General features: G+C 45.3%; 1 protein-coding gene across 1 annotated transcript; it reads right to left on the bottom strand.

The window, feature by feature from the left end:
* Positions 1 to 2,204: 2,204 nt before the first annotated feature.
* Positions 2,205 to 6,158, bottom strand: HSBP1 (heat shock factor binding protein 1). Its single transcript, XM_039721367.1, has 4 exons — positions 6,067 to 6,158; positions 5,527 to 5,593; positions 4,494 to 4,613; positions 2,205 to 3,572 (listed from the first exon to the last, which is right to left on the bottom strand). Exons 1-3 carry the CDS (start codon positions 6,109 to 6,111, stop codon positions 4,495 to 4,497), a joined length of 231 nt encoding a protein of 76 aa, XP_039577301.1. The 5' UTR covers positions 6,112 to 6,158; the 3' UTR covers positions 2,205 to 3,572; position 4,494.
* Between the last annotated feature and the right edge of the window lie 6,407 nt (positions 6,159 to 12,565).

Raw genomic sequence — 12,565 nt, 5'->3', positions numbered from 1 at the left:
TAACTCCATCACTTCTCCAGCTGTTAATTGTTACAGGACTGGATCTCTCGAGCAAGGATTGCACATTGCACAGCTCTGTAAACTGCAGGAACTTTTGTATCTGTATCTAACTACAAGAACTTCATAAACAAAAATGTCAGCTCTGTAGCAAAACAATGTAAAAGAGCACATTCTATTATCACAGGCACATTTTTCAGAGAGGCAATTCCTGGCTAACCTTCCTGATTTCAGAATGTTTATAAGAGGTAAAGTATCTATTCTCATGCTTTATTTTCCTAATTTAATTTCATTAACTCTACATCAGAGTGAGAAAAACTATCTCAGCAAGCATTAGGTCTTTTCAAAACAGCGAGGCTTAAAGCCCAGGAGGTGATTTCTGCCTGCTCTTCATTTTCTGAATTGTAAACCACCCTCAGTGCAATCCCCACGGTCCAGCAGCATGTGGCTCCTTACAGCCCCAACCTCTGACCCCACATTTAAGGTGACTGAGTAATTCATCTGAGCAGCGCTGCTCCTCGCAGTGGCTGTGCCACTAGAAGGCACTCTCTGCTAGAAAGTCGGGAAAAGAGAAGCTTTTCATTAAATAATTCCATGTGGACACCTCGAGGTTAACTGCATACTCAGGTGTAACATCAGTGAAATGCTGGACAGAGGTTCTGGCTGTGGCTACAGCTGTTTGCCAGCCAAATGATAGAACTGACATTATTTCCCTTGGCAGGGCAGTGCCAAATGTATTTACACTATGAAGGACTGAATTCCACGAGCTTTGAGGTCTGAAGGAAGGGCCAGTGAGTGACTCCAGCACTTGCCCAGGGTTTGGAGGACAGGCAGGTGACATCTGATTTCCACAGGAACCTCTGGCAAGCCAGTTCCCTGTGGCTCAGCCATCTGAGGATGATGCCTCAGGTTTTGGCTTTTATATGTTTCACTGTGCTGCCCAAGGTGGATCCATTGAGGAGATCCTTTTAGTAAATCCTGCTTTATTCTTTAGCTCTGCCTATTCTCTGTTCTAGCTCAGCCTTCCCACGGCATCAAGGAAGGGAACCAAGGGGACTCCCCTGGGGGTGTTGAGAGAGTAAATCTAGAGGAGGACAGGAAACATCAGCTGGCACAAAGGCTCCCTGCCAAAACCAGAGTGCCACAGGGCAGGATGGAGCCCAACAATGCCCCTGTCCCACAGCAGGCAGTGACACTTGCCTGGCCCCGAGGGACCTGGGCTCACCCTGTGGGAAGGGAGGCTCCAAAGCTGGCTCTGCCTGGGGTGAGTGCCACAGGTCAGTGTGTCACTGGCTCTCCCCAGATTCATTTAGTGCCCGCACCAGATGCTGTTGGCTGAAAGCTGCAGTCTTATTTACTGTACGTTGTCTTTAGGGCAGAGATTAAATGAAAAATCCTCTTAAGGATATCACAGTTCTGGATCGTTTAGCAGTAGGCAGAAGTGTTTAAAAACATGCATTTATTAGAACACTGTTCCTCTGTATGGAGTAAAATTCCTGCTATAAAGACAGGAATTAGGAAACCAGAAGAGATTAAACAGCAATGTCAAATTTATTTGTGCTACCCAGTGCAAGATACACAGGCCACAGAGGTCCTGTGACATTTGACTTATTTCTCAGTTCTCAGGTCTTAATTCAAAACCAGCACTGCTGTTAAAGATTGCCTGCACAATCTGTGACTGAAGACTTGCGTTAGGTCACTCCTAATTTCTGTCACAGAAAAACACTAATTCTGTTTGCTGTTGCTAATGCAGATCTTTGAAAGAGCCTTGTCTTGGGTTGGAAATACAAAATGAGGCTGGGGGTGTGTGTTCTATTGCCATCTGTCAGAGCTGGGGCAGTTCTCTCTGTTCATTGGGCAGTTTTCTTCATCTCTCCCACAGCCAATCCTCCCTCCAGGAGAGCTCTGCTGTTTATGGGCCATTAATTATTAATTATCTTCTGTTCATGGCCAGTGAGTGTCCCTGCATGGCTGATCAAATTCCATCATCCCACTGGGAGATGCTCCGCCCAGGGGAGGAGCCAAGCATTCCTACCTGGATACAATCTGAGGTTTGGATCACTGCAGCAGCCTTTGCCCGCTGCATTCCCAAAGGAGCAGCTTTCTTCTGCCCTGCATTCCCAGAGGAATAACTCACAACTAAATATAATCTCCCATACAATTATATATTTATGCTCGACTGTGCTGTAACACACGCGACCTGGCTATTTGTTACCACATAACCGTTTATTAGATTTCTTTGAAATGACATTACAAAGGACCTAAGGCTGGTATTACAAGTATATATTGATACATTTCTCATGTTCACAAAATTCCCCCATTATTATGAGCTTTTATTACAACGAGTTTGGAAAAATGACCTGTCATATTGCCTTCAGAGCACTCAAGTGCTGATTTGGTGGCATTTAAGGAGCAGTAGCAGTGGTGCACCTGTAACTGCTGCCTGCCACTAGTGCTTGCTGAAATTTGAAGCTGGAGGAGCATTGCAATGATTGTCAGGAATAGCTGACATTGGTCATTTTCCTTCACAAGTGACACAGTACAGACTCTCCCAAAAAAACCTTCCATGGCCAAAATGTAACAAATACATCATCCAGGCCAAAGATGTGGGTATGATTAGAAAAGCAAACAAAAAAATCAAATATTTTTATGTTGTTATTCTGAGAGATTTATTAAAAATCTACCTTACCTGGCTTCTCTCCTTTTTTGTTCCTCACGCATCACTGCTTTGCTAACAAACTTGTGTCCAAGGAGGCAGTGACTCCCACTGGAAACCCCACACAGGCATTCCACAACCCCATCCCTGCCCTGCCCATCAATCCAAACAATTCAATCCAGTTATGGATCAAAGGCAAAGCCAGAAATGTTAAAAACCTTCAGTCCCACGGTGAGATTGCTCTGTTAACAGTTCCTTGTCTGCCCAGGTGTCACAGCTGGGGGTGGCAGTGGTTGCTCAGAGTCTCCCATGGCCAAACTGCATCTCCTTGATGCTCCAGGAACACACAGTTCAGGTAACACCAGCAGTAGGAGAGATGGTTTGGATGTTCAGCGTCTCTTGTTTCCAAAAATCACCTTTATTACATGTATGAAAGACAACACAATCCTCAACTAGTGAGTGCCTGATGCTCAGAGCTACAATTAATGCAATTAATTAAGTTTCAATCTTGTGCTTCACTCCACAAACTCACGTAGGACAAGGCAAGGTTCCCATTTGGAGGGAGTCACTAAATGCTGATCTATCAAACATGAAACATCTAGAAAAGTACAGGAAAGAGAAAAAAGTGACTCCACAGAAAAATACACCCAGGAGTTGAGATCCATAAGATCTGTGTTTTAATAACACAACCAAGTGATCCTCGTTACAAGAATTCAAAAAGTGAAATTACAGTACACAAAATCAAAATAGAAACTACCCTACCCCAACTATACAATGTACATTAGGAATGCAAGCTCTGTAACAATATAAAAATGCTTTCACACACTGCAGTTGCAAAAAGCCATTCTTTAATTCCAAGGATTTGTAGAAAAAAAAGAAAAAAGTAATCTTCCATGATTCATCTTGAGCTGTTGGCAACCTGTTGGGGGAAAAATAATAAGAAAGGAGATTACTGAGAATTAAGAGAATCATGCTCATCAGAGATTTTTCATTTGTGGGCCTCAGACTAATGGAAATGACACTGAGGGCAACAAAGCCAGTAATAATTTGTGTTTTTAACAAGGTAGCACAGAAACAGATACCTTAACAAGCAAGAACATATCTGTTCCAAACACACGCCCACTGTAATAGAGGGGCAAGTAAGAAATGCTGCAAGAATAATATATATAAAAGATAAATTATATAAAATATGTAATATAATAGAGATTTACTGGAAGGTGAATTGCATTCCTCCAGGGAGCACTGCCCTGGGACAGAGATTGCCTCATGCCCGAGTGCCCTCCCACACAGCCAGCACCTGCAGCTTGCCGGCTGTGAGGGAGTCCCTGCTCCCTGCAAGCTCCCAGATGGCACACAGGAGGAATGTGCAGCTGAAGGACAGCTACTCCACCTGGGCAGTGTGCTCCAAAGCCTGAGAGCCTTTTCCATGGAGAAATCCCTCCTGGGGTCCACCCTGACCTCCCCTGGCCCAGCCTGAGGCCGTTCCCTCTCCTCCTGTTGTTCCCTGGGAGCAGAGCCTGTCCCCCCGGCTGTCCCTTCCTGTCAGGAGTTGTACAGAGCCACAGGGTCCCCCTGAGCTCCTTTTCTCCAGGCTGAGCCCCTTCCCAGCTCCTGGTGCTCTGTTCTCATCCTTGGCCATGCTCTCTCTCTCTCCAGCACAATCTCCCAGAGCAGCTCCCGAACCAAGGAACAGCCCCCAAAACAAGGAACAGCTCCCAGCCCCAGGAACGGCCCCCAGCCCCAGGAACGGCTCCCAGCCCCAGGAACGGCTCCCCCTGTGTCACAGCCAGCGATTCCAAACGCCCAGGGGTTGGTTCCAAGGCCAGGAGAGCCGATTTACTTTAACCCTTGTTGGAAGCCGGGGTCTTGTTGTCCCCCTCGAGCTCCTCCACGCCCGCCTGCATCATGAGGTCGGCGATGTTGCGCTCCAGGTCGTCGATGCGGCAGCTCATGTCATCGACTGCCCGGGGGTCAAGGACAGCACGGGGCCCCTCAGCTCCCCCTGCCCAGGCTGCTCCGAGCCCCCTGCAGCCCCGCCCTGGGCACTGCCAGGGCAGCCACGGCTGTGCCAGGCTCTGAGCACACCCACAGGGACAGCTCCCAATTCCCAAATCCCATCTCACCCCGTTCTCTTCACAGGGACACTTCCTGATTCCTCATTCCCCAAATCCCCTCTCACCCTGCTCTCTTCACTGGGACAATTCCCAATATCCCATCTCACTCTGCTCCCTTCCAGGGACAATTCCTCATTCCCAATATCCCATCTCACCCTGCTGCCTTCTCAGGGACAATTCCCAATTCCGAATATCCCATCTCACTCTGCTCCCTTCCAGGGACAATTCCTCATTCCCAATATCCCAAAATCCCACCTCACCCTGCTCCCTTCACAGAGACAATTCCTAATTCCCAATATCCCATCTCACCCTGCTCTCTTCACGGGGACAATTCCCAAAATCCCATCTCACCCTGCTCTCCTCATTCTGAACCCATTCTCCCCCTCCTGGCACTCCAGGCTCACATAAACAGTCCCATTCCCTCTTTCCTCTGGGCTCCCTCCAAGCCACCATTAAACCACCCTGAAATTTGTCTTTTCCAGGTGAACAATCCCAGCCTTTCCTCCAGCAGAGCTGCTCCCTCCTCTGCCCACCCTGGAGCCTGCTCTGGGCTCTCTGCAGCAGCTCCAGGTCCTCTGCCAGCCCAGCACTGGAGTGATCACATTCCCCTGCAAGTGGGTAACACTGCCTTGGTTTAATTCTTTGTATCCTTTCAGCTTTGAGCAAACACTTATGGGCACTTCACATTTATCTCACAAACCCCACCGGCCAACAGACTTCATTGTGATCCTGCCCCCATCTGAGTTTAGAAAAGGATATTTCTTCCAATTATTTGGTCAGACATGGTTTGAAACTTGTCCTGCATTTGCTGGAGCAATGTCTGCACCTAAAAGAAAGGGATAAAAAAGAAATGGTTTGTTTCCTTCAGAGCTGTTATCTGATCTCATGTCACAAATACACAGTTCTTTCACTGCTGAGCTCAAACCCCTGCAGTGCAGTTACACCTAGAGGTAAAAATGCTACTTGAATATATGTATAACCAGATGGAAATATATGTATAACCAGATGGAAATATATGTATAACCAGGTGAACTGACACTTACAGAAAACAATTGTAAGATCTATAAACCGCTCCCCAGCCAAGACCAAACCCAGGCCAGCAGCTCCATGGCCCCGTTAACCACACGGGTTAATTTTTTGGGGTCACGCATCCCTTTGGGATGAGGGTCCCCTCTCCTTCCACCCCCTGCCACGGCCAGCGACACGTCCCGCGGAGCAGGCCGCTCCAAGCCCCACCCGGAGGAGGGTTCTCCCTCCTCTCCCGGCTCTCCCGGCCCTGCAGCGCGGCCCGGGGCTCACCACGGCCGTCAGGTCCTGGACGCTCTTGGGGTCGGTCTCGGCCATGGTCGCTCCGGCGGCGGCTCCACTTCCGGGCCGCGCCCCGCCGCTTCCGCCGGCTCTCGCGAGAGCGCCCGCCCCGCGGCATGGTGGGAAATGTAGTCCCGCGCCCATCCCGCGGTAGTCCACAGACACAACAATTAAAGCTTTTCACTAATCATGCATTTCGGCTGAAAATTGCGTTGTTCTCTTATTAATTAGCCTTCTGTCTTCTTTTGGTTATTGGTGCATGAGCGTGGTGCTAAATCAGTCTATGTAAAGAGCTTCTCCACTCTATGGACTGTACATTTTTGTTTGAATGACAGCTGTTGTCTCTGTTTAATATATCTCCATGTTCCTGAAGTCTTCATTTCTTTACACAAAGCAAAATTAATTATTTATTTCCCATTATTATTATTGTTATTGTTATTATTTTTTAATGCACAATATTAAAATGTTCCTTTATTTTATTTCTTGCTTTCTTCTGGATGAGCAGTTAACTGCTTAGGTAGGTCTTATCTTTTGAGTGCTAACAATCTACCCAGAAATAAATGAAAATTTAAAGGATGACATTTCATGAATAACTCTTATAGAACCCATTGGCATTTCTGCTGCTTTGAATAGACAAAGCTGGATGATTTGATTATAAATACTTCATGTGTGGAGGAGAGCAGGTAATTATTCTCAGTGCCTGCTCCATTAAGATTTTTTCCCCCTCTGTTATTGAGTTAAAAGAAGTTTGGCAAATCAATCAGGAGTTTCCAGCTCTGGATCTCAGACTGAAATGAAGGCCGGTTGAAATATTTTTCCTCATGGAAATTTGAAACGTGTCCTTCCAGTTCCAGCTCTGTAGAGCAGGAGAAAGGCTCCGTTTGGAGATGGACAGAGGAGCCATCTGGAAAACAAACAGTGTGGGAAACCTGGCCAGGAAAGGGACAAGGACACAGCTGGGCAGCCACTCTGGATAAAGGGCAGCTCCAAAGGCCCCAAAATGAGCAAAGGTGTGACCTGGAGCAGTGACAGCCCCTTCCTGCCCCAGGATCTGCTCTTCAGCTCCCCTGACCCCTCAGAGCAGCGCTGAGCTCTTCTGCAGAACCCACGCCAAGGTTTTCCCAGGGAGTTCAAAAGCAGATCGGCCCTGACATTGGGTTTGCTGAGATAAAGGCTCTCAGTGCAGGGAAATCAATTCATGCCTGTGAAAAAAGGACCAAATTTCTTCTGCTTCTGATCCCAAGCAAGCATTTCCTACAGAAATCTGTGTCTCCAGCTCCTCATGGAGGACTCAGGGGGTTGTTTTATCCCTCACACAGAAAATGCTGTAGGCCTGTTCCCTTGCCAGATATGGAGAGCTGGTTTTATCTCCCTGTTCTCTTTTCCCCTTTTATCAGTGAGTGGTCAATGCTGAAAAGAACTTGTTCTTTCTTTGTGTTATGAGTTGTAAAAAGATCTTTGGAGCATGTGATGAATGAGGGTTGTACTTGAGGGAGAACATAACCTGGGCCTTAAAGCACTGCCTGTTTTAGGCTGCATTGATAGTACATGATTATTTCCACTTCTGGGACACTGCCGTACTTTGGCAGTGCTTATCTGTGCAGTAAAATGCACAAAAATATACAATATCAAGCCATCAAAGTGTGGGCAGGACCACGGCATAGCTGCAGCTCTGTCCAGCCCTGAGCCAAGCAGGATATTGGAAGGATCCCACAGCCCACTGGGATGAAACACCCAGCAGGTTTCAGCAGAAATTAAATTAAACTATGACCCTAATTGCATGGCAGGAAAATTCTACTCATCATTCTGGTTACTGTAGCTTAGAAAGGTTTTTAGTGTCTCTTAAGGTGCAGAGTGAATCCATTGGAAGCTCAGGCTGTGTGGAAATTCAGGGCACTGGGAATATTTCTCTGTCTGCCAAACCCACAGCTGGGATCCCCACAAGCCTGGAAGGGACACTGAGGTCATCTTTCATTTCCCTGCTCTGAGGCCATGCAGGCTGACAAATTTCAAGCCGTGTTTTGTGTCAAAAGTTGTGTGTGCATGCATGAGTGCCAGGGGAAGAGTTCAGGTTGATATATTATCAGTTTCCTGCTTTCAGAAGTCAAAACACATCCCTTGGGCAGGGTCAGTAACACACAAATAAGAGAGCGTGGCAACTGAGAGGAATCCCACCGGGAAAATAAACTGGAGGTGGAAAACAACCCTGGGAACAAGGTGATAAATGCTTGTGAATCAACACTTGTCACTGTTATTTGTGATTTTGTTATTTGTGATTTTTTTATTTAGCCAGTCATGAGTAAAGCTCCATCTCAAGCTTGCCCTGCACTTGCCACACTGTGATCATGTTGTCATGAACCTCGTGCAGAATAATGAGAGATTCTGCTGCTGTAATTATCCCTTCAGACTGCACCAGCAGGGGCTGGGCAGCTCACACAGGAGGGGACTCAGCACCTGGAATTATTGCTGCAAATTACTGAATTGACCTTGCCAGAAAAAAAAAAAAAGTAAAAATAAAAATGTCTTTATAAATTCATTTTCTGGAGTGGGGATAGGCCAGCTGAAGAAAAGGCAGGCACCAAAGAGGTGAATTGGAGTGTTAAATGGGGATTAAATTCTCTCAGCAATTTGGCCATTGCATTTTTACATCTATTAATTTGCATTTTTACATCTATTAATTTTTACATTGAATTTTTACATCTATCAATTTGAGTAATACCACAACTATTGGGTGCCAACATCTTAAGAAAATCAGTTAAAATGTTATTAAAAGGGTTAAAATAGTGGCAATAAAAAGGATTTGTTTCACCATTACAGTTTGCCAGTGAAAGTTCTGCTCTGGTAGAAAGGGGCTCATGGAATATTCTTGGCACTCATTTGCCGCTGCCTTGCAGATTTGAAATCAGCATCTGCAGGTAACTCCTGATGCCATAAAAATTTATCAGAAATTAGGCATGCAGAGGGGAACCCAGCCTGGAGCAAGGACATCTCATGAAGCTCTTCACCATCACTGTCCCTCCTGGGGCGTGTTTTCAACCCTCTGTGAATAAATGAGCCAGCACAGCTAAATGCGAGGGGACAAAAACCTCACACAGCAAGGGAAGGAAGGGTCACCAGGCTGTGCTTCTGCCCTGCAGAGCTGCACTGCCATGGGCTGCTCTTAATGCAGTTTGCCTTTGATAAACTCTGAAATCAAATTACTGAGAACATCCTGGCTGTGAACAGCCTGGCTCAAAGCATCTCTGGGTGGCAGAAAAAATGGGCAGATGAGACTTAGTTAATTTTTTAATTGGCATTTCTTATAATCCCAAATGCCCACAGTGCTCAGCACTGTAATTTCTGGAGCCAATGGAACCTTTTGTTGGGCTGTGGATGAGGGAAAAGCTACTGGTTTGGCTGGATCTGGAAAGGAGAAGGAAAAGGGTTGTTTTGTTTTTTTTTCATCCTTTAAACCAAAAGCAATGGCAGACACTGATTTCAGCAGGAAATCACTGATTTCAACAGGAGATCACTTATGGTTGATGCTTTTTGTGAGTAGAGCCAATCTTGACTCCATGTTTCAAAAGGCTGATTTATTATATTATTATATATATTATATTAAAATGATATACTAAAACTATACTAAAAGAATAGAGAGGAAAGGATTTATCAGAAGGCTAGAAAGAACAGGAATGGAATGAATAACAAAGGCTCCTGAATCCCAGAGAGTCTGAGCCAGCTGACTGTGATTGGCCATTAATTAGAAACAACCAACATACACCAATCACAGATGTACCTGTTGGTAAACAATGTCCAGACTGCATCTACAGCCATCAGATAGTTCTTTTTTATATTTCTTTTCTGAGGCTTCTCAGCTAGAATAGGAGAAAAATCCTAGCAAAGGGTTTTTAATAAAATATCATGGCTCATCCCATGGAGAGGAACTCTAGGGACATTCCTCCCCAAAAGCTCCTTTGCTCTCAGAGGATGGCAGAGTTTCTTCATCTCACAGAGTTCCTCAAGTTTAATTTTCTGCCTTCATTTATTCAGGGTGGGGAGCTCTGGCAATGCCTGGGGTTCTGGGCAGGATCCCCTGGCACTGCCTGGGCAGAGCTGAGGCAGGAGCTGCTAAAGCTGCTTTTTGCTCCTGTCAGAGCCCCCAAACTGGCACAGTCCTGCTGCTTTGTCAGACTGGTGCACCAGTTAAATGCTTGTTGCAAAGTCACATCAGAGCGGTTAAAAAAATCACAATGCTCTTGTTAATTTTCTGCTCTGAACAGTTGAGGAGAGCTCAGTGGTGCTGGGAAAACACAAAAGCAATTTTGCACGGTACCTGCAGCACGCCAGAGCCAGGGTAATCCATCAGGGTGCTCCCGGCACTATTGATGTGGTCTGGGATGGAGTTTGACTTGAAAGATGAAGAGGAAATTAAGTATAACAGAGTGATAATGGAATGATCAATGCTGCTTGCTGCAGAGTGGGTGTGTGCACTGAAAAGGAAGATATTCTGTCCAGTGTGGGAGTGAGGGGATAAGGCTGCTCTGAAATGCAAAGCCGAATGGAAGTCATTAGTGGGGCAGGGTTAACACTGGGGCTTTGCTGGCAGAGCAGGGAAAGCAAGAAGGATGGGATGATGTCCCAGACTGTCTCTTTCAAGAGAGCATAAATGGTTCTGGGGTTTGTCATGAAATTCCCTTTTCTCAGTGACCACAGTTCTGTTTTCTCTCACAAAAAATCATTGTAAAGATGGGATTACGGAGAAGTGCTTTTCCTCTTGCATTTGAGTAGCCTGGGCTGTGAACCAGAAACCTCTTGCCATAAAAAACTCTTTTTTTTTTTTTTTTTGTTATTGAAAGTCTGATTTCCATGGAAAAAAGTCATCCGTTTGGGACAAGGATTTTCTTTTTAATAGGACTCTGTGTAGGAGAAGTCTTCACTCAATAGGAAAAACTGTGCTGACTGTTATGGGCCTCAGAGTCACCTACCATGAAGCTTTTTGGCCATAAGTGTTCCTGAAACTGATCCTGTCAGGAAAACCTGTGTGTCCCACCTTGGGAATCCTCCAGAGCCAGTAGGACTGGTCTCTCTGGCAGACATGGCTGCAAAATTCTCTTTGGACAATGTCGTTTGGAATTTGGGATGATGTTAATGGCTCCCACAAGGGAAAAGGAGACTTCTGAATGTCTGATTGCCTGTAGGATGTGGCATTTATTATTCATCCTGCGTGCTTTTGTTGCTGCTTGTTGCTAACCATCCTCATCCTCATGGGTTCCCGTGCTTTTATGGGATGTCAAGTGCTCAGGAAGTCATTATGGGGCTCATTAGGGATCTCCATCTCCTTCCATCCCTCCATGCACAGAGGAGTCTCAGTGTCCCCCTCAGTGTTTTATTTTCACTTGTTGCAAAGCCCAAGGGATGGATTTCTGCCCTCTGGACTTTTCATCACAGCCAGTGGGGTCTTTATTGACAGCATCTGATCCGCCCTCTGAAATGTTTTTAGCTACACTAAGATCAGATTTTGAACCAGATAATGGGTTTGCCTTATCCCAATTATATGGTTTAAAATATCTTGTGGGGTCAAAATTTCATTATTTTAATCTTCCATTGACCATTACATGAACCCTTGCAATTCCCTGTGGCTTTTCTACAAAACTAAATTGCTTAGCAGTGGCTTGTACCAAATCTTTTTGTAACATCCTTGAAGAGCCAGTAGCTTTTTAAGACAAGATCTCTTTCTAAAATTCCTTTTCCACACAGTAAACTTTTATTTCTCAGCATTGCTGGCCATTCAGATGCTGTGTCATTTACCTTTGTTTTCTATTTAATGTTAAGCTTTTTAAGCCATTCACAGGGCAATCAGCATTCAGATGCTGTGTCATTTACCTTTGTTTTCTATTTAATGTTAAGCTGAGTTTTAAGCCATTCACAGGGCAATCACCATTTTGGCTTTACATTTGTGTAGATAAATGGTATAGAAAGTTTAATTAACTAATTATGTACCCGCAGTGAGTCATAACAGCCTGGAAATTCAGAACTGCAGCAGCCTGACCATCACCAGAGTAATTCTGTGTGTGCTTCAGGGGATGCCAATCACTACATTGGTGCTCTGAAATTGGCAGTTTTGGCCAAAACAGAAAGATTTGAGGCAAACAGAAGAGAATTGAATTGATATTTGGGGAATCATTTGAATGTGGAAGCCAGCCACCACTTTCAGAGCTCATTAGAGTTTTAAAAACCTGGGATGAGCAGGAATTTTTCAGAAATTGGGCATTCAGAGAGGAGCACTCTGAGCAAAGGTGTCTCATGAAGCTCCTCACCATCACAGTCCTCCTTGGGTTGTGTTTTCAACCGATTTGAATAAATTTCAGTCCCCCAGCACATGACTGCATGAATCTTTATAATTAGTCGCATTCAAAATTAAGATTTTCTTCTTTTCCCTCTATTTTTGCAAAAGGTTATTTGTAAGTGTGTGCATTTTCCAACTGGATGCAACCTGAGCCAAAACTCTGGA

The sequence above is a fragment of the Passer montanus genome, unplaced genomic scaffold (genome assembly GCF_014805655.1).
Source record: "Passer montanus isolate IOZ18808 unplaced genomic scaffold, ASM1480565v1 scaffold45, whole genome shotgun sequence".
Classification (NCBI taxonomy): Eukaryota; Metazoa; Chordata; class Aves; order Passeriformes; family Passeridae; genus Passer; species Passer montanus.
This window is presented reverse-complemented; position numbering and strand designations above follow the sequence as displayed.

Bases quoted from the DNA above. Each gene is read 5' to 3' on its own strand.
- HSBP1 (XM_039721367.1), bottom strand. From the start codon at position 6,111: ATGGCCGAGACCGACCCCAAGAGCGTCCAGGACCTGACGGCCGTG. The intron at 5,594-6,066 runs GTGAGCCCCGGG...CCTTTCTTTTAG, and splicing joins TCCAGGACCTGACGGCCGTG to GTGCAGACATTGCTCCAGCA. The intron at 4,614-5,526 runs ATATCCTTTTCT...ACCCCCGGGCAG, and splicing joins TGACCAAATAATTGGAAGAA to TCGATGACATGAGCTGCCGC.